The sequence below is a fragment of the Alternaria ethzedia genome, assembly GCF_023757985.1.
Source record: "Alternaria ethzedia strain BMP 0044 chromosome Unknown scaffold_2, whole genome shotgun sequence".
Classification (NCBI taxonomy): domain Eukaryota; kingdom Fungi; phylum Ascomycota; class Dothideomycetes; order Pleosporales; family Pleosporaceae; genus Alternaria; species Alternaria ethzedia.
In genome coordinates, this window is record NW_026056195.1 from 1,706,505 (window position 1) to 1,730,975 (window position 24,471).

A 24,471-nucleotide genomic window follows, 5' to 3' on the forward strand; every position below is an offset into this window, starting at 1 on the left:
GAAGCGCTGCGCGGTCGTGTTTAATTCGGCAGAACACAAACACGAGAAAGGGAAACGCGGCCCAAAGGTACCGCCTTATTGTACCACCATGTCTCGCAAATCGTGGCACTTGTGGTGCTCACTCACACTGCATTCTGGCCTTCGTTCAGCTGCTAGCCGTGCCTTCTTTCGGAACAACTTTGGAAATCGCCAACAGATGCGGGTTCCCAGCTTCACCCTTTGCTCGTTTTCATTCGAGACAGCATGAGTCCTTCTCTGAACTGTCTCGCTGGCCGTAGGGCGCTTGCCCTCCGCCCGCAGCGGGGCAGCTTACTTGCTACTCTGAAGCAGTGTGCTGTCACCTCTGGTCTGAAAGCAACACCTCTGCTGGGACGTGGTGATCGTTCTCCAAAACATACTTTGACTACAACAAGCCTTCGGGGACTTAGCCGCCCGCACCCGCCCGCGCTTTCCCTGCAGCACCATGTCTCGCAAGTTACCGCTGTCGCACGGTATGCATCCGGGCAGGCATCGGATCCGCACGACGAGGAGCTACCTAGCACCCCGCCGTTCACTGCAGGCCCTTATTCCAACCTCACTATTGGAGTACCCAAGGAAAGCTATCCTGGCGAACGAAGGGTCGCGATTACGCCACAGGTATAGTCTCCTCTCGCATTCGCTGTTTTTGAGACATATACTTACTTGATAACCTTATTTTGCAGAACGTGAAACTCTTACTTAAGAAAGGCTTCTCGCGCATTCTCATCGAGCGTGGAGCTGGCAGTGCTGCGCAGTTTACGGATGAAGCGTTTGAGCAAGCTGGCGCGCAGACGGTCGACCGCAGGAATGTCTTCTCAGAGAGTGATATCCTGCTCAAGGTCCGGGCTCTTAGCATCGATGGAAAAGACAGCGAAGTGGATGCCATCCGAGAGGGCGCCACCGTCATCTCAATGCTATACCCGATGCAGAACAAGCCGACCGTTGATCGAATTGCTTCCCGCAAGGCCACTGCATTCGCAATGGACATGATCCCACGTATCTCACGAGCGCAAGTTTTCGATGCACTGTCGTCAATGGCGAACATTGCTGGTTACAAAGCCGTCCTGGAAGCTTCCAATACCTTTGGTCGCTTCTTGACTGGCCAAGTGACCGCTGCTGGAAAGGTGATCGTCACTTTATCCACTTCAGACCCCTGCTAAACGTTGCTAGATCCCTCCTTGCAAGGTCCTCGTAATCGGTGCCGGGGTCGCAGGACTCAGCGCGATTGCTACAGTAAGTGCGGTACTTGCCCAGATCCACGCAGTCTCACTAACCTCGGCGCCAGGCTCGACGTATGGGTGCCATTGTTCGTGGTTTCGATACTAGATCTGCAGCACGTGAGCAGGTCCAATCTCTAGGTGCGGAATTCATTGAAGTCGATATCGCCGAGGACGGCTCCGGAGCTGGCGGCTATGCCAAAGTCATGTCTAAAGAGTTCATCGAGGCCGAGATGAAACTCTTCTACGACCAGTGCCGAGAAGTTGATATTGTGATTACCACTGCCCTGATCCCAGGCAAGCCTGCACCGAAGTTAATCACGAAGGCCATGCTCGGCGCGATGAAACCCGGCTCTGTAATCGTGGACCTAGCGGCCGAAGCTGGTGGTAACTGTGAAGCTACGGAGCCGGGAAAATTGGTGGACTACAAAGGAGTATCCGTTATAGGTATATTTCGATGATGTCCTGAGATGATCCAATACTGACCGCAAATGCAGGATACACCGATCTTCCATCCCGTCTACCCACCCAGTCGTCAACTTTATATTCCAATAACGTTACCAAGTTCCTGCTATCACTGACCCCAAAGGACAAAAAGGAGAAGTACTACGATGTCGACCTCACTGACGAAGTTACCCGCGGCGCAATTGTCACCTACAATGGCAAGGTCCTTCCACCAGCTCCACGTCCGGCCCCTCCACCAGTTCAAGCTAAGCCCGCACCTTCGCCTGCCGACCAAGTCGCCAACGCTGTTGCCCTGACACCGTGGCAGACCCAGTCGCGACAGGTAGCTAGCGTGACGGCTGGCATGACTGCTGCACTAACTCTAGGTAAATTCACGGGCCCACTGTTCATGAATAATGTTTTCTTTTTCGCGCTGTCCAGTCTGATCGGATACCGAGGGTAAAGTCGCCGCCACGAATAGCTTTCAAAATATTTTGCTAACTTCTTACTAGTATGTATCCCTCGAACTACGCTTTGGCTGTTCTGAGATATCTTACTGTTCATGCTAATAACTTATAGTGGTCTGGGGCGTTGCACCTGCCTTGCACTCTCCGCTTATGAGCGTAACGAACGCCATCTCTGGTATCATCGGAGTTGGTGGCCTGTACGCTATGGGTGGCGGCTATCTTCCCGAGACCATTCCGCAAACCCTCGGGGCCTTGTCGGTTCTATTGGCCTTCGTTAACATCTCGGGTGGTTTCGTTATATCTAAGCGTATGCTTGATATGTTCAGACGACCTACTGATCCCAAAGAGTATCCCTGGCTTTATGCAGTACCCGCAGCTCTGTTTGGTGGCGGTTTCATCGCAGCAGCTTCAACTGGCATGGCAGGTCTGGTTCAAGCAGGCTACCTTGTCAGTAGTGTTCTCTGCGTGACCTCGTTGTCAGGACTTGCGTCGCAGACAACAGGTAAGTCACGACTGTACGAAGTGCATGTGTGACGTTTACTGACTTCGTACCACTATGCAGCTCGTCGCGGTAATTTTTTGGGTATACTTGGTGTTTTCTCAGGTTTTCTCGCATCTCTGGCTGCCGTCGGCTTTTCTTCTGATGTTCTCACCCAGTTCGCCGGTCTCGCTACGGTGGGTACTGTTGCTGGACTAATGATCGGACGGAGGATCACGCCTACCTCGCTGCCCCAGACGGTCGCGGCACTGCATTCGGTCGTCGGTCTCGCTGCTGTACTCACGAGTATCGGTAGCGTCCTAGGCCACTCTGGTGATATCTCAACTCTTCACATGGTTTCCGCCTACCTTGGTGTTCTCATCGGTGGTGTCACTTTCACCGGATCGATCGTTGCCTTCCTCAAGCTAGCCGCAAAGATGAGCTCGAAACCTCTGGCGCTACCTGGCCGGCATCTCATCAACAGCACGTTGCTCGGGGCGAACGTAGCAACCATGGGTGCCTTCTTAACCTACGCACCAGGCGCACCTCTTATCGGCGCAGCGTGTCTCGTTGGGAACGCAGCTCTGTCCTTTGTCAAAGGCTACACAACCACAGCCGCCATTGGCGGAGCAGATATGCCAGTCGTCATCACCGCTCTGGTAAGTCTTGACTGTAGGAAGTGCAAGTGAGACATACTGACCTCTTACCTCTACCTCTGCAGAACGCATATTCCGGGTTCGCCTTAGTAGCCGAGGGTTTCATGCTGGATAATCCTCTTTTAACAAGCGTCGGGTGAGTTCTGGCTGTACGAAGAGCATGTGAGAAATATACTGACTTCGTACCCCTACCTCTGCAGCGCCCTGATCGGTGTATCAGGCTCAATTCTTAGCTACATCATGTGCGTTGCCATGAACCGCTCGCTCACCAACGTCCTCTTCGGTGGCATAGCCCCCACAGTTCAGTCCCAGACCAAGGTCGAAGGCGAGATAACGAAGACCACATCCGAAGAAACAGCCGAAGCTCTCGTCAACGCAGAAAACGTCATCATCGTTGTCGGCTACGGCATGGCCGTGTCTAAAGCACAATACGCGCTTGCTGACTTTGTCAAAAGCCTGCGTGCGAAAGGCATAAACGTGCGCTTTGCCATTCACCCAGTCGCAGGCCGCATGCCAGGACAGTGCAACGTGCTCCTCGCTGAAGCATCCGTTCCCTATGACATTGTCCTCGAGATGGATGAGATCAACGACGACTTCCCGGAGACAGATGTCACACTTGTTATCGGCGCAAATGACACCGTTAATCCCATCGCGCTGGAACCTGGTAGTGCGATTGCGGGTATGCCGGTGCTCCACGCGTGGAAGAGCAAGCAGGTTGTTATTATGAAGAGGGGTATGGCGAGTGGATACGCCGATGTACCAAATCCGATGTTCTTCATGGAGAATACGAAGATGTTGTTTGGCGATGCTAATGAGAGCTGCAACGGTAAATCATCGCTCGGGCTGATTGATGTTCGGGATTCTGCTAACAGGACTTTAGCTGTCAAACGCGCGTTAGAGGAGAAGATTAAGGGGCTGTAGATAGATTTCGCATGGAGGATGGAAGTACTTGCATTATCGTTCGTGATCCGTAGACTGCGGTTCCCAAGAGAGTGCTTGCATAGCTCATCGTAGCAAAGACATTCTTTCACATAATTACGCTCATTCAGAGCAACGTGTCTTCCCTGTTTCCTGCAGGATTACAATAGTTCGCATTAGATCCATTTGGCCCACTACGAGAAATTCGATGAAGAGCGGGGCACACACACACCCCTGTCAGCCACGCGCAACGCGTCCAGCGCGACCCTGGCCCGATGACGTACCCTGGAAACCAATGTATCACCAAGCCTGGGAAACCTGCAAAGCGCAGTCATGTTGTAATAGCTAACGCCTCGTCGAAGCTTCCAAGATCACTCTACACTGCACACACGCAATTTGAACGAAATATCGTATACATACCAACCAACAGACATACCAGACACAAAGAACTCAACAACAGCAACATGTCTCTCCCCCTCCTCTTCACGATCCCGCCCTCGAACCGCCATGAATTCCTCCTGCTCGACACATCCTCCAAGATCACGCTGAAGTCGCTCAACGCGCAGATCACTTCTACAATCTCATCGAGTCCCAACTGCGCCGAATGTACGTCGAAGCCGAACACACCATACCAGACAGACAGCTTGGGACTTATCGCTAACGATGAAACCACAGTCATGGCGAAGCACAAGGCCGCCGACGGCCCCAAAGAGACGATCCAAGAGTTCAGGATACACTGGGATACCAAGACACGGGATGGAAAGATCTGGCCCGAGTACACTGTTGTGACGGATGAGAACTTCCCGGCGATATTGGAGTTGTTGAAGGCGAATCCCGTCATGGGCGTACTGGAGATTAAGCTGGGTAGTTCGGATTAGAGTAGAGTAGGATAGGACACTTAATCACGAGATGTTCAATAGTGCAGAAGACACAGGGACTGAGGTTTGAGAATCTCGTCTTCGTATACATTAGGATGCGACGACGGGAGCATTGCTCTAGCCTAGTCGTGGTTCGTTACACCCGGAGTATATATACTACATAAGAAAAGCTTCGATACAAATAGCGTCGAAGTCATGTGAAAGGAGAGTGCGCCAGGAGGTAGTCCGGCGTCGAAAGCCAAGTGGAGGGTATCCGTAAATAACCGATGAAAACGCCAATGTATAAAGAAAATGCCGCTGGTATGCCATACCCATTGGGCTCATGCAACATGTGATGAATGCGCCGTGTTTGTAAAAGAAAATAGAGTGAGCTGTACGCCGCCGCCGAGATCAAGAGCTGTGCAATCCTCGTGTCACTTTGGCGACTTATCCGTTGGCTCAGTGATCATCTGCTGCCAATGCACCAGATCCCGACTCAAGAAGTCCATCATCTGGGTAGTGCTCAAGTTCTTGAACTTCGCCAGGTCTGTATCCTCGTCCTTCTGCTGCTCTTGGGCCGGCTCGCCGTTTGCTGGTTGGACTGCCGGAGCGAGGCTTCCATGTTTCTCCCCTGTAGCCATCTCGACCTGTCGTTGAGCTATGTAGCTTTGCATAGCTCCGGCTGGCCTTCGTATATCGTTCCAGGAAAGTTTTTGCAGCCGCCAATTCTTTGTCTTGGTAGGTTTTTGTCCGGCTGTGCCATCGCTGCTGTCATGCCCATTGCTCGCTCCGTTTGTCATGTTCGTTTGCGGAGACTGTGCGATGTCGTTCTTGGGTGAAGTGCCGTTGGTCGCGGGCATGGTGTCTCTTGAGTACTGATTCCGCCCAAGTCGACCACGAGCCTTTTGTGGTGGACGTCCACCTCTCCGTGGGGCAGGCGCAGGCTTAGGTTCTGCGACGGGGGTATCGGGGATTGTAGCTTCGGTCGCTATTGGGGCCATAACGGGCTCTTCGATGGTAGGGGCAGGTGTGGGCTCGGGTTCCTCTGTATCTAGCGACTGTCAGCCAAAGCCTTACTCCACTAAGCACAATTCATACCGTCTCCCTTTCTTCGTTCTGCACGACCTTTTCGTCGATTCGCGGCTTCGTTTCGGTGACTTTCGCGCTCCTTCTCGCGCTGTTCTTTTTCGCGTTGGCTCTTTGCCGCAGCTCCGCGAGGTTTTTGCTTAGGAGCAGATGCCTTTGTACTATCGTCTTCCGATTCTATCACTGGCGAATTGCTAGGGGAGCGAGAGCCGGTCCGCTGTCGTTTGATCTCTGGCTTTGTCCTGCAGATTGTCAGCTAGATGTCCCTAGCGGCACGTGGAGCAGCAAGCAAGACTCACTCTTCGCTGTCGTCGCGACTCCGCTTCTTTCGATTGCCGTTCTCTGAGGCTGTACCGCCCTCATGCTTGCTTTCTTCGAGTACCTTGCGGAGCACCTCGTCTTCGTCGTAGGCGGCTCGACTGTTCATGGTCGAACGACGCTTGCCAAAGGAATCTACACTCGCCCTATTGTTGCGATCCTTGTCCTTGCCTGGGTGTCCGTCTGATTCCTTGGAAACAGAAGATTTGCGGTTCTTGCTGTGTTGTTGATCGTAGACGGGGAGGTATCGAGAGTACTTTTGACTAGAATGGCAACCTCGTTAGCTCTCCATAGATAGTAAGGTAGTGGTCGCGCGATGGAGGAAATCTAGGGCTTGAGACCAAAGACAGAGAAACCCGTAGCGGGGTACAGAGCTCAAATGAGAACGACGATAAAGACAAGCACGTACCCTTTGGGACTGGATGTAACCTTGTGGAGGTCTTTCCTGCACTCCTCGCAGAAGTACTCGTCTGGGCTGGCAGCTTCGTCCATGATGCCTACACAGCCTCCGTGTTGCCAGACCTTGCAGACGTCGCACTGAATGAACAGTCCGCCAAGTTCATCGGCTTGCACATCTGGGTCCGCGAGAGCAGACATGGACTTGGGAGTGTCAGATGGCGGGCCCGGGTACTCCTGGTAGCCACACACGCATCTGGTAACCTCATCCTCCTCTGCGATGTCATCTTCGAGCTCATCGTCGAGCTTCGCCGACTCGTCCTCGTCATTGTCGTGCTCGCGTGTTCGTCGGCGTGTCAGAGGCGGCTCGGGCTGCACGCCGTGAGGCGGTTCTTCGGGCTCTTCCGAAGAGAGCGAGTGTGGGGTCGACGACTTTGGCGGCGATGTCTGTTTGGGATTGACTCTGGATGCACGATCGGTACGCGCTGATGAGACGGAGGATGAGGAGTTGCTGTGCGTTGCGACGCTGGGTGGGGGCTGGGTGGTGCGAGCCCGCGATGACCGTCGCGGCGACATTGTTCCTGTAGCTGTCGCTATCGGCAAATGCAATAGCTGAGCAGTGTATGAGCGAGAGCGATGCTGGCGAGCTGGGTGGTGTTGGATGCGCTTGGGAGGATGGCCGGCCGAACGAGGTCAAAGGCGGGAGGGAGGACTAGAAGGACGCGGTAGTGGACCGTGACGTGACGGAAGCGATGCAAGTCAATGGCAGAGGCGTCGCTATCGCGCAAGGACGACGCTCTCGTCGGCGACAGTAGTGTCTGCTGGAGCGCAACGGTGACGCTGCAGGTGCGGAGACAGCGGGCCAAAAGCTCCACGAGCTTCAGAGCGCGGCAAGGGAATGGATGGACGACTGGAAAAGAATGCCGAGGTGCGACAGGAACATGATATGGCTTGGAGCGGGCGTCTGGGGAGCTGGACCGGGACAATGCTGTGGGAGTGACCGAGCTGCCAGGACTCGATTTTACTCCTCACGCTCTAGCGGGCGGAACGCGAAATGGAACCCATTGCCCAGGTGGACCGACACGCCAACCGTAATCCCCGTCACGTGACGTGGGCTCATCCGACCCTTGCACCCTTAGCAGCATGGCGGATCCGTGCGCGTAGAGGCTGTCGACGACTTTGGGGGCGTACAAGGGAGCGAGATGGAATATCTGCGACTTTGGTCTGGGTACGTTGAGCGCTTTGAGGGAATATCGGTGAGGGGCACAAGGTGCTGGCTGGCAGGTTTCGATTCAGAAGTTGCCCAGTGATCCGCTGCCGATGAGGCAGTCGCGCTAGCTCGCTTCGCGCGAGGGGTCCCACCGCCTGCGTGCATTGCCACTGGCCCTTGATTCACGCGAAACACATCATTACCGCTCGAGCGCCAGCCCCATCACGGGCGAAGCAATGTGAGCGTGAGGCGATGAGTGCATCTTGAAAAAGAATGTTGTGGAGAAACATAGTTACGACAAGTTCTGCTCGGCTCGCTCACCAGAACGCCTTACTGAAGGGAGAAACTGCGCACATCGATGCTACATATTCACATTTGCCCCTTGTTGTCCTATTGTAGATTCCAGGCCTCTTCAGCATTCTCACTCTATGCGTTGAGAACACAAGGGGAGCGGATCAATCAAGCTCGGGAACAACACATCAACACTCTTGAAAGGGTATTAAACTTCATTCGCTAATTATACAAAAATTGTTCTATCCACAGAAAGCCTTAGGCCTTGCCCTCGATAATCTCCTTGTGTGTACCTGGAACAGGTGCACCGTTGGTCTTGTTCTTCTCCTCATACTTCGCGCTGATGCCAGTCATACCGTTGGCAACCTTGTTGTCCTTGGACTTGGCCATGCCATTGTGAGTTCCGTTGAATCGAAGGTTGGCGATACCGGGGTAGCCCTGGACACCAGTGGCCTTCTCCAGGCGCGAAGCGATGTCCTCAGACACTTCCCTGAAGATGGCGATCTGGCGCTTGATGATCTCCTTGTTGGACACAGTCGACATGTGGCCAGAGATGTTGTTGATCCAGCGGTCCTTGGCAGCGTCGTCAAAGACCTTCTCCCACAGTGTGCGTGGTGCGTTGAAGTCCTCTGGTCGGATTTCGGACAGGAAGGTGATAGCTTCGCCAGTGAAGTTTCCGTGGAGCTTGTCAAGGTCGACAGTGCGCTCCTTGAAGCTGATGGGCTGAATGCTGCTGAGATAGTTGGGCCTCGATCCCTGGTTGTAGAATGCCATGTTCCCATCTCGCTGGAAGTTACCCATGCGGTATGCGACACGTGGGGAGTTGACCGGCAGTTGTTGGTAGTTGGCGCCGATACGGTGGCGGTGGGTATCGGGGTAAGAGAACAGGCGGGACTGGAGGAGGGGGTCCGCACTGGGCTCGATACCTGGAACCAAGTGTGCGGGGTTGAATGCGACTTGCTCGACCTCAGCGAAGTAGTTCTGCACGTTCTCGTTCAGAAAGAACTCGCCGACCTTGCGGAGCGGGAACTGGCTCTGAGGCCAGACGTGTGTCATGTCGAACACGTTGATCTTCTGCTTCTCCCAGACCTCCTCAGCCTCCTTCGCGGTCATGGTCTGGAACATGACGTCCCAGCCAGGGAAGTCACCCTTCTCGATGGACTGGTAAAGGTCCTTGGTCGAGTAGTCAGGGCCGTAGTTGAAGGAGTCTTCTTGTGTGATGAAAGCAGTGCCCTGCTTGCTCTTGAAGTGCAACTGGCAGTATACCCAGTCGCCATTCTTGTTCTGAAGCTTGTGAGTGTGGCCGTGGTATCCATGCATCTTGCGGTAACCATCGGGGATACCACGGTCACCGAAGAGGATCATGAACTGATGGGCGGACTCCGGGTTTTGAGAAGCAAAATCCCAGAAGGCTGTCGCATCATCTGCGTGGGTAAGGTGGGTTGCGGGATCGCGCTTTTGAGTATGCTATCCTGGATCTTAGCGACTGTTTTGTGCCTGACTATCACGGAGGAACTTACGATGAAGTGAGGGAACTTGGCGGGATCCCTAATGAAGAAGACAGGAGTGTTGTTCGCAACTACATCCCAGTTGCCTTCGTCGGTGCGGAACTTGACACTGAAACCCCTAGGGTCACGGGCGCAGTCGTGCGAGCCAGACTCGCCACCGACCGTCGAGAATCGAACGGTGACGGGGCAAGACTTCCCTTGCTTGAAGATGTCTGCCATACACAGGTCCTCAAGCGACTCTGTGGTTGTGTAGGTACCATGGGCACCGGCACCCTTGGCGTGAACAACTCGCTCTGGGATACGCTCACGGTCGAAGTGTGATAGAAGGTCGACGAGGTGGTGGTCTTGGAGCAGCAGAGGACCGTTCTCGCCTACTCTTTGGCTTTCGTATGGGTGAGGGTATGGGACACCGTTAGAGGTGGTGTAGATGACATCCTCCGATGAGGCGTTGCGGTCGTCGGCATAGCTGCGAAACTGGTCGCCATTCTTTGAGCCAGTGGGAGCATGCTGAGTGCTGCCATTCTGGTTGTCGTTGGTTGCGCTTGGAGCCATGATTACGATTTCTTGGGTATCGATATGTGAAGAGAGATGTTTGTGTAATTAAGCTTTCGTCAGAGGCGCCGAAGAATCTTCTTATATGGGATACTGATAACGCCTCCAGCCGCTTCGCATAAATCCCATGTTGAAAACGCATCATCATCGGACTAGCTAGGCGTAGTACGCTCCATGACGCTTAGAGGGTGTCAATCTAGGCCTACATGTCAACCGGTGCGGGTTAGGTTAGAACTCCCGTGGCTTGATAGCAAATCGGGAGAAGTGCGACGTCAAAGGTGGTGGCGACCTCGAGGGCGGTGACAATGCCTTGATAGTGATTGGCCCATCTCACTGCTATGATGTGCCTCGTTCTATCTCTTCACGATCTGCAGATGTAGATGTAAGCGGCTTCCAGACGCAAGCCATTACCAATGGGAAGGTATCTGTAACAAAGCGCGCGAACTGTGACGCGCTGTGGAGTCGAAAGAGCGTGTGGAGCCAATTGGAATTTCCTGTTGCTGTTCGGCCCTTTTCTCCCGGAATGACATCACTGACACCAAAACCCGTGCACGTGGGCCGCGTTTCCCATGGCAATACTGGGGAATATCGGCAATCGAAAATGCGGAACCTTAACGTGTATTTCGAAATGCACGTGTATTTCTGACGAGGCGAGGTGGTGTTCGTTATCGAGTCGCCACTATGGTCACTGCCCAGATGAGGCTCATTTGCGGACGGAAGCGGTCACCGGGGCGATCTGCCACACATGGGCACAATGCGCCCACAGATCCGCATCGCAGCGCGCGACAGACGCTGACACCCGAACCTACTCAGAGTGTTGTGCGAACGCATCCGACAAAACTACAGTGACGTAAACGCTTCTTAGTCCTTTCATATCCTTTAACTTCACAATGATCTCACCTTGTCGCAGTATCGAGCAAAGTTCTTGTCAAAACCTTCGCGGTCGGTCCTTCGTCGTTCGATGGACAATTCCGTATGAGAAAAACTCCCGCGCACCTGTCTTTTTGGGCTAGGTGCCATGCGAAATAAAGAAGAACACCCGTTTCAGCTACAGTCTGCTGACTTCTTTGGAGAATGCCATGCCGCTACCCCACAGTTCTCCAGCGCTCGGCTGTTCTCGTTCCACGAGTATGCACCTCCGGTATTAAACACTATCGATAAGCCTCATCATCCTGGTCCATCTGGGGCTACGGCTAATATATCTCCCAACTTCCATTGGTGCAGTTGACGAGTTTCATATCAGAACGCTTCTTTTGCACCCATCAGTGCCGGAGGCTAGGTGATTTTCTTCCTGCGCTTTACCCTTCTGTCCATGTGGTCATGAGTTGTTTGAGTTCTGAGCGCCCAGAGGGCGGTTTTGCAAATGCGTATATACAGCAGCGGTGCGGCAGGGACGTGGTCTCATCTACGACCTCTTACATTACCGCAATAACCGCACAGTCCAAGTAAGCCTCAAGAGATATCTACAGCGCGAGCTTTTACGTGGTATCCTTGCAACTGTCAAATACTACCGAGATGTTTGTAACGCCTGTCATCGTTAGTAGCCATGTGTGAGTGTTTGTGTTGACGTTCAATGTCGCAATTGCTTACTTGTCTAGCCTGGATCCTTCTGCTATATATGGCTCCAAGCGAGGCAGCGTAGTTCGCAATGAGCTTTCGCAAAGACACAGTGTAGCTTCTTCCGACGCATCCTTTGGCGGTCTTCATCGAACGTCTTCGACGAGTTCCAACGCCTCCGTTTCGACTGCAGCGTCTTCCACTCCTTCAATCAACAACCAAAATCGCCGGCCTAAGCACCGCAAGACCATTTCGAACAGCTCAATAGCCCGACTTTTCTTACAGAGGAACAAGCCCCAAGAAGTTTCCCCAAAGCAAACTGAAGCATTGCCCACTTCATCTCCCGTAACGCCTACTCCATCTTTACCTATGGCCGTTGCTACCTCAACTTCACCACCTGCTGCGGATTGGCAGTGCTCTGATCTAGTGGTGCGATCTAAGCAGGATGTCTACCACGTCGATAGGTCAATCATGTGCTATCATTCGCGGTGGTTTTCGAAAGTCTGCGCAGTTGTCATGTCGCCAGTATGTTCAGTCAATTCACTAGTCTCGATCGCGCTGACACAAGCAGAAATCACCGAAAGGCATCATTGATTTAAGCGCTGACAACCCAGCAGCCGTCGCCGCCATGATGCAGTACTGCTACCAACTGGATTACACGGATCAATTAGCTGGTTCAGACCTTGACGTACCCGAGGAGGTCACTCTGCGCTCTCATGTTGACGTATATATGCTTGCAGAGCGATACGGGATAGCCGGCTTGAAGGCACTCGCACTCCAGAAATTCGAGGACCTCGCGGCAATTGTTTTGGTTGTCGATGGCCAGGAAGAGCAGTTACTGCATGCAATTCGCGCTATCTACGCACCTGAGCGAACGGCCAATGCAGAGAGTCTCAAGAGCGTAGCGATTAAGCTCTGCGCTGACCATGTGCAAGCTTTCATACATGGTACGGGCAAAACCATGGCGCTTGTATACGAGTCAATGGATGAGCTACCGGACTTCAGAGCGGATCTGTTCGACGAGATGGCAACGCGTTGGAAGTAGTGTACGACCGGTAGTGACCCTCGCGGTGGTAGTGAAAGAAGCCGAGCCAGTGTCCCGCTTTCGACAGCTAGGCAAGCGCGCTACCAGTGTTGACTAGTTCCGATACCGCGCTGGGTCTACGCTTTTCACTTCTCACTCGGAGATGCGTCCACTGTCCTCAATTCACTGGCACGACAACAGAGTGTAAGGACTCGACAAACGCTCACGTTCACCACCGAACCGGGGTGATTACTACGAAATTTCTCCCTCAGGACGACGCGGTCACCTCGCTTCTCACTCACTCCACTTTCTATGGGTGTATAAATACCGAAAATCTCTTCGGAGAGAATCTCCATCCTACTTATCCTCCACAGGCGACTCGATTTGACGGCAGCGAATACCAACAGTACGTCGATATGAACCAGCAAGATCGCAAACGTGCCTTCGGCAATGCTTTCCAAGGTGCTTCAAATCTGTCGAGTCATCCGCATCGCAAGGCCCTTCGAAGTGTCGTCGTCTCGTCTCCTGCTTCGACACCACAAATCTTCTACGCGCCTACATTCTCGTTCGGTTCCGACAAAGAGAACGAGACACTGTATCTGCCCGCCCAGGAAAAGTTTGCCAAGCCCTTCGATGGCTACCGACATCGTCTTCAGCTTCCTCCACGCACCTCATCTCTTCGTGGTCTATCGGAGCTGCCTGTCGCCGGCCATGGCTTTGAACAAACCTATATCACCCCCCACATGGATATAGATGAAGGCTCGAGTTCACCACTGGATCAGGTATTGGGTGCTTATTCCAATGAGCCCGGCCCCATCGTCTTCGAGGACCCAGTCGGAGGCGTGGGTCCGCTGACTCCGAGTGCGCTTCACTTCCAGACTCTTTCACTGCTAGACCCACCTCGCAGGTATCGGCCAGATCTGACGTCGCAGTCCGCTGTCGATATCAATGCTGCCCGTACCAGTGTCTTCACCATGCAGTCGAGCGATCTTCAATAGTAAGCAACCACCATATACAAGAAATGTGTGAACAAACAATACTAACACAACGAAGCTGTTTTTCCGAGATCCAGAAGGACGACGTCATGATATCTTTCGACAAGGGCAAGCAAGTCATGAAGCTCAACAAGTACCTCTTATATACAGAGTCGCGCTTCTTTGCACCGATGCTAGACGGTCCATTCATTGTACGTTCCCATTCCACACTCAGCATATTCGAGAATGCTAACAACGTCAAAGGAAGGTCAAACACGCTGCATCCGCGTCCGCGACGACTTCCCCTACGCCATCGCAGCCATGATCCAGTACATTCAAGACGGCATCTACATCTTCAACCCCAACATGCGACTAGAGTACGAGAACATCACCCTTCTGGACCTGCACGTGCACGCGTACGTTGTCGGAAACAAGTACGACGTCGCCAAGCTGTGCGACCACGCTATCGGAGAGTACATCAACATCGTCGGAATGGTTCTCAGTATGGGTCTGCCTTCCGGAGGAGACCCAACCGACTTCTCTCATGAACACGCTGAGTTTGACCACAAACACGCCGACGCCGACCCCGTCTCGTCGGTCCTGAACTCCTTCCTTGACTCTCTGGTTCTCGTGTGGCGCAACACTGTAGATGGGAACGATATGTTGCGTCAGGCTGTTCTCGAGCTGCTGAAACCTCATATCAATCAACTCATGCGCTTGAAGTTCTTCCAGACGCTGATGTTGGACTTGACGGGCTTTGGTCGTGATCTCGTTGACAGTTTAGAGGAGGATGGGTTCGACGTTCAGGCTTGGCCTCCGATGGGTGGGGTACAGCAGAGGGCTAGGGTCAAATTCGGTACCGCCATGTAGATGTTATTGTGCGTGGTGACAGCGTCGAAACGTAGCCGTGGATGGCCAGGTCCACGCAGTATAGGGTCTAGTAGATACCTAAGTAGCTTTACGGCGATGAGGAATGATAAAAATGATGAACATTGGCGCTGCAGAAACACCCAAAACACCCAGTACAATATCCAATCACTCCACAACCCTCCTGCTCTCCCCTCCCAACCGCTTCGTCTGCTTCCCCGCCAAAACAGTCTGCCACTCCGGACTAACTAACATCTCCGGCTCCTCCCAAACCCCGACACCAGCCCTCCGAGACCTCCCCCCGACCGGCTCGAACGACCCATACCCATGCCGCTACTCATACCTCCACTTGTGCGACTTGAACGACCCATGCTAGTCCCAGTGCTCATGCCACCGTGTCTGCCGCTCTGTCCCATACTTGTTCCGATTGTACCAGGTCCAGCCACACTGCCGCTCCGTCGATTGTACTTTGTTCCCAATTCGCCAATGTCGTGTCTGCTGGGGGGATGGTCGACGTAGGATGTTCCTCTGCCGTCGAAGCGGCGGGGGCGGGAAGGGGCGCAGCCCATGGTGTGGTGTTTGTTGGTGAGTGTAGGGGTATTAGAGGAAGGTCGTGAAGGTACAGATTCGAGATCGATTCGGCAATGCCGATTGATAGAAAGCTTCTTGTTGGAGGTGTCGATGTTCAGTTGTGAGTGCGTCCAGTCCTCAGTGTAATGTGACTGATCAAAAGAGAGTGGATATTTGAGGTTAAGCTGGTCTTGAGTAAGTGGTAGGTTAGAATAGTGGTATGTCGTCGCATTTACTACGCGGACTGTGGAGTCCTTATAGATATTGGGAGTCCATTCTCCCATACCTATGCCTTTGTTTACGGTTGCATCGACGTCAGAGCTAGTGCCCATTTACCATATGACATACGCCATGAACTGGATTTCAAGACACATGATCCTTAGGTCGCTGCACTCCGCAGATTGCAGCCCCTCTTGCTGGTGTTTGTGGCATAGTCTGTGGCTTGCCTGGGAAACCGCGAGGCTTGGCGCGTTGGATGTGTGGCTTAAGCGTGCTGTGATTGGCTGGCACGGGCCGAGTGTGGCTCGTGAGTGTGGCGCCAATATACGCGACGCGTGTCCCTCTCTTGCGATATCGATATCTGGTGTTGAAATCTTGAACTTGTTCGAGGAGCTTGTAGCATTAACATAACTCCAGCACACCCCGATTCCTGAGGGTTCCTCGGAAAAGTAACAGAGAACGTGGGAAGGTCGAAACTTAATATTGGGATAGCAAAGGCCTTCTGTCGAGCAGATTCGATAGTCATGATATTGGATCATCTACAGTATGTAAGACCCTCCCACATACCCATGCTGTCGTCGCTGTAAGGCTAGGCGCAGAACAGTTGCGAGAGGGTCAGTCAATCTTCGCGATCCGAGTGAGCTCGATCGACCATGGAGCGCAGGACGAGATCTCAAAGAAGATGGCGTGTCATATGAAGGATCATATCTTTATAAACTTCGTGTGTGAGCCAGTGGCTACAATAGGACCTGGCTTGCCATCGACGAGCTTCCATATGGTCGCTGTGGTGAAGGCGAGGGTTCCGCCAACCTTTCCTGCCCTGCCCTCAATTTCAATGGTGTCGCCATCCTTAGCCCCGCTCAAGTACGAGATGTGAATGTCTGTCGACACTCCTGCCTTGCTCCGATTATCCCAAGCTGCGATAGCGATGCCACCAACCCAGTCTATCAGTGTGGCGGAGACGGAGCCATGGATGCTTCCGTGCGTGTTCACGTGGTTCTTGGTAAGCGGCAGCTGGGCGCGCACGACGCCTTTGGAGGCATAGGTCAGCTTGATATCGTCAAGCAGGAACTGGTAAATGGGACTGCTCGGCTTGCGGCCCTCCCAGAACTGCTGGACATGAGCGAGAATCTCGGGGTCGTTGGCTGCGTCGCTGGACATGGCTGGTGCGGATGCGGGAGATGTGACGCGTGGAAGAGTGAAGATCAGAATGACGGGGCAGTTGAAAATAGCGATGCAACGCGCGGCGGGGTCGGCGATACTATTCAGCGGCCGCCCTGCGATCAACAAGCGGCAGCTGTGAAACGGCCAGTACGCCAGTGTCAGCGGCCGGGGACGCCACATAGCCAGTCTGTCGCACCGGACCATGCTTCACTGCAGGCCACGACTTCCTCACATACTGCAGACCCCAATGCTCGCCTACACACAGCCACCATGAGCGACCCCATAGCACCACCCCCGAGCCCGCCCCCCTCAGCACTCGATCACGAACATGACTCGCTCGGCGATAGCACCGCCGTGACGCCGGAGGCCCCAAAGGCAGAGGCAGGCGCGCCTCCATTCGACCTCAAGGCCCTCACGGATCGCACCTTACACTTCTTGGCGACGGCTAGCAATGAGACACTCGGCGCCTGTCTCGCAGGCCTCGGCGCAGGCACATATCTCATTCTCGGCCGCGTCGGGTTGGTGCTCATAGGCGTGGTAGGCGGCGTGGTTCTCCACGCGACGTGGGAGGGGCACCATGGCGACAGCAAGGAGACACAGGGAAAGAGCGCCGACGCGCGGAAGCGAGAGCTGGCTGTCGACATCGCCCAGCGCGTGCTCGACTGGCGGAACGACAAGACACCAGACAAGGGCAAGTCCGGAGACGACGGCTACGACTTCAATGTGCAGCTGTACTCCGGCAAGACGCTCGACTACTCAGACTTCAAGCCCGAGACTGCCGCTGCGCTGACGGAGTTGACGGATGCAGTCATTCGTGACTATGTCAAGTATGTCCTCCGCGCAGTGCCTAGATACTGTTCTAATACAACGCAGGTGGTGGTACTCACCCCTACTGCCTTCCGAAGACACTTTCCCGAACTCGTGCCGCCAGACTCTGACCGCCTTCGTGCTTTCCATATCTGCACACCTCTCCCGAAAGCGACCAGCCGACAACTTCCTTGACTTTGTGACGCGCTCATCCTCCTTCATGATTATACTGCTGCAGGAGATCGCTGCCGCAATCCAAGCGTCCCCCGGTGATGTGCCGACCGAAGCGGTCGATATATATCTCAAGATGAAGCGGGATAGCACCCTCGCGAACATCCTCGACCCAGATTACCAGACGAAGCAGTTCAGTGTGGCTGCTGAGGATATCCTACAGAACTATCTGGAACCAAAGACCTGTAAGCAAGTCTGATATACAATTCATGCGCGTACGCTGACCATCACCTACCCTAGACAATTGCGTGCCAGCGCGGTTATTCCTGCATCAAATCCTCGCGAAGCTTATACTCGAGATGATCGTCGTGAGCTGCTCCAAGCCAGAGTGGATCAACGGGTGGATTGTATATCTTCTGGAAGAGGGCGAGCCCGAGCTTCTTAATGCTATTGACGCAGGCGTCGAGGGCTCGTCTGAACAATTACAAGGTGTCAAGGAGAACGCGGAGAGCGAGTTAGGTGGTGCAGGAACGGCAACCCCCGCTGAAAAGAGGGAGCACAAGCGTGTTATGAGCAAGGCGCAAGAAGCTATGGACGATGCGATGCGAGAAGCGCAGCTCCTGAGCCAGATGATTGCCGAGGAAGACGCAAAGCGACTGAAGGAGCAACAAAAACAAAGTGCGTCTACATCGACCCTGAACGACGACCAGTCCGAGAGCACCACCCAGGGCATAGTTACTCCCTCGTCTTCCGAGGGCGAAGCGCACGGCGACGTTGAGCACTCAGACTTAGCCATTTCAGGGCTCTCCGGCCGGTCCTTCTCAGAGACAACACCAGCCTCACCGCCAAGGAGTTCTGAGGACCCACCAGCTCAGGAGGTCAAGAAGGCTTTCACGAGCTTCGATCAGCTTGTAATGCCCCAGCCGCCTACTGCGCTTATGGACAACCCACCCGCGGAAAGACCACCACCATTGACCTTGCACAACAGCACAATGTCCATCTTTGATGACAGCATGCCTGGAGAGAAGGGTACGATCAAGGCCAAGCCCACAGCAGAGTATTTGATTCAGATCGAGCCAAAGTCAAATCATCACACCGGGTGGATGACAGCACGCAAGTATGCCGAGTTTGAGACATTGCACGAAGTCATACGTCGGATAGCAGCTATCACCGGAACTTCCGGCTTCAACGAAGCGCACGCTACACTCCCGCCGTGGAAAGGTCACACCAAGGCGTCTTTGCGTGGAGAACTGGAGCGCTATCTCAACGATGCTGTCAAGTACCAACCCCTTGCCGAAAGTGAAGGGATGAAGCGCTTCTTAGATAAGGAACTGGGATCAGGAAAGACCCCTGGTGGTGGCTTTCCAGGGATTGGGTGGGCCGGCCAGACCTTCGACTCAGTTGGCAAAGGGATGATGGGCGTACTTTCAAAGGCGCCTAAAGAGGTTGCTGGTGGCGGCAAGGCTCTGTTCGGCGGTGTGACAGGGGTGCTAGGCAGTGTAGCATCACCACTAGGAGGAAAGAAGAATCGCGAATCAATCAGCAACGCCGCCACCCCGAACGCATCCGGAAGTCCTCTAAGCCGTACATCGTCCAACACGGCGCCGATTCAAACACGACAAAGTAGAGCCGAGTCGACCGTTTCCGAACTACCCACGCATATCCGATCGCCCAGTACGTTATCTCTAGTGACAAAGCGTACATCGATGGACTCTGTGCGCGACCCTCACTCACCCGTCATCGACCAACAACCAGGACGGGAGGCCCCCATGGAACGTCGGCCATCGTACAATCCTGACGGTGACGGTAAGCGTTCGGGGAGGTCTTCCAGGTATGGCTCACGAAGCAACAGTCGTGCGCCAAGCATGCGCGAGAAGATCGAGGATCTCAGCCCCATGATGGGAGGTGATCAGCTAATCAACTTACCGCCAATGCCTAGCGAGATCTCCGACGACTACAGCACCATGCGCAATCAACCAGAACCAACACCACCTCAGAAACCCTCGCGGCCATCAACAGACTCCGTGCCCTCACTACCCCGTCGACCCTCAGCCACATCACTAACCTCGTCCCCTGCCAAATCTTTGAAGCCACGCACATCACCCACCCACACGCCACTATCCGAGCCCGAAACCACCGTCCTCATTGAGCTCTTCTTCGCCGTCATCAACGAACTCTACACCCTCTCCTCCGCGTGGACACTCCGGCGCACACTCCTCAACGCCGCGAAGTCCTTCCTCTTACGCCCAGGAAACCCACAACTCTCCTCCATCACATCACTCCTTCAGACCACCGTGCTTGACGGGAACGCGTCCGACGCCGGCCTAGCCTATCACATCAGAAAGATCCGGGAGAACGGTCTGCCAACCGAAGAAGAACTCAAAGGATGGCCAAAGGAGATGGGCGACGAAGAGAAAGAGAAGTTGAGGGTCAAAGCGAGGAAGCTGCTTGTGGAGAATGGTATGCCGCAAGCGCTTACGAGTGTTATGGGCCAGGCTGCCAGTGGAGAGGCGTTGGGTAAGGTGTTTGATTGCTTGCAGGAACCTAGGGTTGCGAGGGGTGTTATGTTTGGGTTGACATTGCAAGGGCTAAGGGCTATCACGCAGTAATGTTATATGTACTGGTGTTCAGGCGTTTGAGAAGACGAGGATTGATATCATGTTTGTTATGACTTTGAGCTACTTCAAGAGCTATCCATCACGCTTTTGCCCGTTCCAACGATTATCCCAACTTTTCACACTGTAACCATGGTATGCTTCTCTGAACACCAAGTTGCACCGTGGCTTTTGACTTGGAAATCTGCTTTCTCAATAGTGAGTTTAGAAGATACCTGTCATCGGTTTGTTTTGTCTGTAGCTGGTCTAGCCCATCTTCCTCAGCAGTATACCGATCGCCAGATCACCGTGCTTCAAGACCAACGCCTGTATCTCTGGCTTCTTGACAATAGCCATATGCGTAGAAATGGTCTGAATGATGATGCTCCTCAAGTCGGTGTCCTCGGATACAGTGGAAGAGAAGACATGATCGACTGCAATCGCGAAATGGGTATAGTTCCAGAAGTAACCGCAAGCACGCCGGAAGCTTTTGCAGGCCAGCTCTTTGAGGCCAGTGACGTCGTACTTATCGGCGATTGCGTACATCTTTGAGTGGTCGAGGAGTTGAGAAGGTGGACCTCGGGCCTTGCAGCATGTCTTGCAAATGAAAGCTTTACAGTTCGAGCTGCAGTTGAGAGAGCAGACATGGTGTGGACACAAGACCCAATTGTGAGTCACTGCACCTGAACTTGATGAACATGACTTCAGGCAAGTATGGGGGAAAGCATATGTGTACTGGTATCCGTGGACAGGGTGGACTCCTAGGCCTCGCGTGATGATTATCTCCGAGGCGCTGGGCGGTGTCCCAGGCTCAATTTCCGTGACGCTGAAGAAGTCGTTGTCGTACTCGCCGGAGTAAAGGTATTGAACGAGTGATGCGATGACTTTGGGCTCGTCCTTCGAGAGATCGACCACATCATGTTGAGCTTCCTGCTGATTGTCAGATTCATCCATGTCGTTGACAGCCTTGGGAGCTCTCCATACCTGGCCACCAAACCTCATAGCTCCAGCAAAGAAGCCGGCGCGTGTACACACAATTATCTTGTGGACTTTGTAGACGTCATCTCGACACTTGATCGTGAGGTCGGAGTATTTTCCCGAGGTCAGACAGCTGTAACAATCGTTAGTCCAATGAGTGTGGCATGAAGATCTGAGGTACTTGCCTTTGAACGGCATCTACGACCTGAAGGCGTGAAGCGTTTGCCATATTTGCACGTGGATTTGTTGAGTGGTGTAGAGGAGTAATGACTGTGGACAAAAGGATGCGTCTACTAGTAGTAAGCTAGCGGAAGTATCGCGCTTCGCGCCTCGTTTAAGTAGATTGTTCAGAGGTGAAGGTGGAGGTGAAGGTGAGCGCAAACACATGCCACAACACATGCGCGTCTCTCTTGGGTCTGGCGGAAAACGAGCAATTATTCGTTTTGGCCACATAGTCTGCAAAGACAAGCTTCGATGTGCTAGACAATGGCGATTGCTACGACCGATATAGTAATAAAACATGCTGTACTTGCCGCATACAAGACTGAGAACATCGCAATCATGTCAGACTGGTACCTATATATTCTGCAGCGCATCCCTCAGATGGTGTCAGTTTCTAGATACAGTGTTCGTGATCCAGACGTGAGAGCCGGTAACGTACATCTCGATGCTCTCTAGTAGTTACGTTGCTTGACTTTGGAAAGGGTAAGACCCATTGTGAGCAAACTGAGCGATATAATATCACGTATTCAGATTGGCAGCTGCTGCGTAAGCAGTATGCGGAGGAGAAAGCCGGGCTAAGAATGCAGGGTAGGATGGGGTGCGCAGGGGCTGTGCTGATCAAAGGAAGGCACCGAAGGCAGGCACTGAAGGAGTGTTTCCCGCGAACTTCGGGTAGACACGTAGGGTTAGCACAAAATTGTAAATGTTGCAAAAGCGACTGGATATCGGAAAGTGCTCGACTACTTCGCGGCAACATCAGTTTGTGCACCCCGGTAACCAGCCGAAGTTTACCCGGCTACCTCAAGACTTTGGTTAGTCCCTGCGTGATACAGACCAGAAACGCTTTGTATGGTTGGAGCAATCACTGAGCCATGTTTGGAGAGCATGGTGGAGTCGGAACTCCATCCAAATCTAAACCATGGTACTGAATTCCCATGGAATTTACGCATTTGCCCATTAGTATATAACGCCCTGCTTCTGCTTTCCCTCTTAGCTTTCTTACTATCACACAAACATCTTACATCCAAAGCCAAAACAATTCAAGGACACCACAAACCATCCACTACTACCAACCCAAAACCAAACAACACACCAACCAAAAACCTCCCCACCACAACCAACAAGATGCAATTCAACACCATCATCATCTCCCTCTTCATCACCCTGGGGCTCAGCCTCCCCATGTTCCCCAACCCCCGCCCATACATCCCAAGCGGCATGGGGACTCTCCCCCTCATCACCACCAGCGACTTCATTGTCGCACGGGCAAACGACAACGATGCCGATGACGAAGTTGTCATCCCCGACAAATGGAGGCACACTCACGGCAAACTGTTTGAAGAGACAAAGGCAGAGAAGGTGGTGGTTCAGAAGAGAGATTTGGGGGACTGCAAGGAGGGTATGTGGGGTTGTTAGGGGGTTGAGGCTATTGGAAGCCGGGGATGTCAGGGTTGTGGGAAGTATACTGAAAGTATACTGCTAAACCCTAATCAGCCTGGAGCCTACCTTGACGTTGGGTCATCTAATTTGCATGGTTTCATCTTGATGTATGCTGCAGACCTATTTTGACTTTTCGTTGTTCAGTGTGATCTGGTAGCGAGATTTCAATACCACATATGATACACACGCACCCCTTACAATATGTGTCCTCATGCCTTCGCCTTCTCCGCATTCAACTTGTCGTTGATAGGCTGGAGCATATTCGTCATGAACTGCTCATCCAGGTCTTGTCCTGAGCCCACGCCTTTCGGTGCCTCCACACCCCACTCCGGAATAAGCCTCGTCCCGCCAAGAGTTATTTCCAGTACACTGCCACATGGATACTCTTTCTTCTGTAGCAGATCCAACAAAGAAGTCGCGCATGCGTCTGGCGTCAATGCCTTCTCCGTGGTCACAGAGTATTGCTTGAGTTTCGCGGCGTCGAACAACGGTGTCGCCACGGCGCCAGGACAGAGAGTGGTAATCTTGACGCCTGTGAGTGACTCAGATGGCCCAAGAGACTTTACGAAGCCCACGACAGCGTGTTTCGTTGCGCAGTAGAGCGGAGCTGCTAGGTTGCCTGATATGCCGGCTACTGACGCCTATTCTGGTGTTAGACGTGCCATCGACTACGTGACGACCCTTCGAGTCGACCCTGATATGTATTATAACTCACGATAATACAAACACTAGCCCTTTTTCCCTTCCCTAGACTCTTCCTGATAGCCAATCTCGTCAACTTGATTGGATGGTTCACGTTGACCTCCACCTGCTTATACCCTTGGTCTTCAGGGTCTTGCCAGAAGTTGGAAAACGGTGGGTCGAACAGTCCTGCGCAGATAGCGTATGCATCGGGAACGTCGTTCCATTGCTTTTCGCACGCGTCGAAAAGTTTGTCAAAGTCGGCCCATCGCGTCACGTCAGATTGCACGTAGAGAATGTTCGACTTGTTGGCAGCAAAGGTGTCGAAGTCGGGTGTTGTTTTGAGGTCTGCAACAAGAATGCGTGCGCCGAGATCGTGTGCTTGCTTTGTCACACAAAGGCCGATTCCTGTTCATGTTAGACATCCACCTTTCCGACATCGATAGTGTTCTAAGTACCAGATGCACCTCCTGTAATGAGGAGTATCTTGCCGTTCAGCGGCTGGTCGATGGATGTCATGTTGGCTCCACACTTAACGATCGTATTGTATTCCAGCAAGCGATAAGTCTTTTTCAAGGTTTGTCAGAAGCTGAAGTGCTCTGGTAGTTAATGTCGCTACTCTGTCATGCGGCTGTCGGATAATAGCTTCCGCGGCCTCGACCGAACATCGCCGTTCCTTTAAATGAGGGGCTACGGGTAACCGAACGCCCCATGACGGGCGCTACCGGTACCCGTATGTGAAAAGGCCCTTTTGTTCATGTGTTGTCTGGAAGCTAAGGTTGTGCCA

The 24,471-nt window shown here is 53.3% G+C and overlaps 10 protein-coding genes across 10 annotated transcripts; 5 read left to right on the forward strand and 5 right to left on the reverse strand.

Annotated features, from left to right (window-relative positions):
* Positions 1–463: 463 nt before the first annotated feature.
* J4E87_001359 (uncharacterized protein) lies at positions 464–4,201 on the forward strand (the record flags this gene model as incomplete). Its single annotated transcript, XM_049373004.1, has 10 exons — positions 464–491; positions 560–636; positions 702–1,142; positions 1,189–1,251; positions 1,304–1,682; positions 1,733–2,065; positions 2,259–2,648; positions 2,709–3,283; positions 3,346–3,416; positions 3,481–4,201. 10 exons carry the CDS (start codon positions 464–466, stop codon positions 4,199–4,201), a joined length of 3,078 nt encoding a protein of 1,025 aa, XP_049237662.1.
* A 330-nt stretch (positions 4,202–4,531) lies between these two features.
* On the forward strand, positions 4,532–5,076 carry J4E87_001360 (uncharacterized protein; the record flags this gene model as incomplete). The annotated part of the gene is made up of 2 exons (XM_049373005.1): positions 4,532–4,536; positions 4,638–5,076. The coding sequence occupies 2 exons, from the start codon at positions 4,532–4,534 to the stop codon at positions 5,074–5,076; spliced, it is 444 nt and encodes a 147-aa protein (XP_049237663.1).
* A 413-nt stretch (positions 5,077–5,489) lies between these two features.
* On the reverse strand, positions 5,490–7,431 carry J4E87_001361 (uncharacterized protein; the record flags this gene model as incomplete). The annotated part of the gene is made up of 4 exons (XM_049373006.1): positions 5,490–6,106; positions 6,154–6,383; positions 6,441–6,722; positions 6,869–7,431. 4 exons carry the CDS (start codon positions 7,429–7,431, stop codon positions 5,490–5,492), a joined length of 1,692 nt encoding a protein of 563 aa, XP_049237664.1.
* A 1,183-nt stretch (positions 7,432–8,614) lies between these two features.
* Positions 8,615–10,416, reverse strand: J4E87_001362 (uncharacterized protein; the record flags this gene model as incomplete). The annotated part of the gene is made up of 2 exons (XM_049373007.1): positions 8,615–9,823; positions 9,877–10,416. The coding sequence occupies 2 exons, from the start codon at positions 10,414–10,416 to the stop codon at positions 8,615–8,617; spliced, it is 1,749 nt and encodes a 582-aa protein (XP_049237665.1).
* Positions 10,417–12,489: 2,073 nt separating this feature from the next.
* On the forward strand, positions 12,490–13,018 carry J4E87_001363 (uncharacterized protein; the record flags this gene model as incomplete). Its single annotated transcript, XM_049373008.1, has 2 exons — positions 12,490–12,498; positions 12,545–13,018. The coding sequence occupies 2 exons, from the start codon at positions 12,490–12,492 to the stop codon at positions 13,016–13,018; spliced, it is 483 nt and encodes a 160-aa protein (XP_049237666.1).
* Positions 13,019–13,309: 291 nt separating this feature from the next.
* J4E87_001364 (uncharacterized protein) lies at positions 13,310–14,841 on the forward strand (the record flags this gene model as incomplete). The annotated part of the gene is made up of 4 exons (XM_049373009.1): positions 13,310–13,315; positions 13,372–13,994; positions 14,051–14,183; positions 14,236–14,841. 4 exons carry the CDS (start codon positions 13,310–13,312, stop codon positions 14,839–14,841), a joined length of 1,368 nt encoding a protein of 455 aa, XP_049237667.1.
* A 1,488-nt stretch (positions 14,842–16,329) lies between these two features.
* J4E87_001365 (uncharacterized protein) lies at positions 16,330–16,788 on the reverse strand (the record flags this gene model as incomplete). The annotated part of the gene is made up of 1 exon (XM_049373010.1): positions 16,330–16,788. One exon carries the CDS (start codon positions 16,786–16,788, stop codon positions 16,330–16,332), a length of 459 nt encoding a protein of 152 aa, XP_049237668.1.
* Positions 16,789–17,061: 273 nt separating this feature from the next.
* Positions 17,062–20,378, forward strand: J4E87_001366 (uncharacterized protein; the record flags this gene model as incomplete). Its single annotated transcript, XM_049373011.1, has 3 exons — positions 17,062–17,618; positions 17,665–18,014; positions 18,085–20,378. The coding sequence occupies 3 exons, from the start codon at positions 17,062–17,064 to the stop codon at positions 20,376–20,378; spliced, it is 3,201 nt and encodes a 1,066-aa protein (XP_049237669.1).
* Positions 20,379–20,630: 252 nt separating this feature from the next.
* J4E87_001367 (uncharacterized protein) lies at positions 20,631–21,365 on the reverse strand (the record flags this gene model as incomplete). The annotated part of the gene is made up of 2 exons (XM_049373012.1): positions 20,631–20,988; positions 21,100–21,365. The coding sequence occupies 2 exons, from the start codon at positions 21,363–21,365 to the stop codon at positions 20,631–20,633; spliced, it is 624 nt and encodes a 207-aa protein (XP_049237670.1).
* Positions 21,366–23,212: 1,847 nt separating this feature from the next.
* On the reverse strand, positions 23,213–24,203 carry J4E87_001368 (uncharacterized protein; the record flags this gene model as incomplete). Its single annotated transcript, XM_049373013.1, has 3 exons — positions 23,213–23,644; positions 23,719–24,092; positions 24,143–24,203. The coding sequence occupies 3 exons, from the start codon at positions 24,201–24,203 to the stop codon at positions 23,213–23,215; spliced, it is 867 nt and encodes a 288-aa protein (XP_049237671.1).
* Between the last annotated feature and the right edge of the window lie 268 nt (positions 24,204–24,471).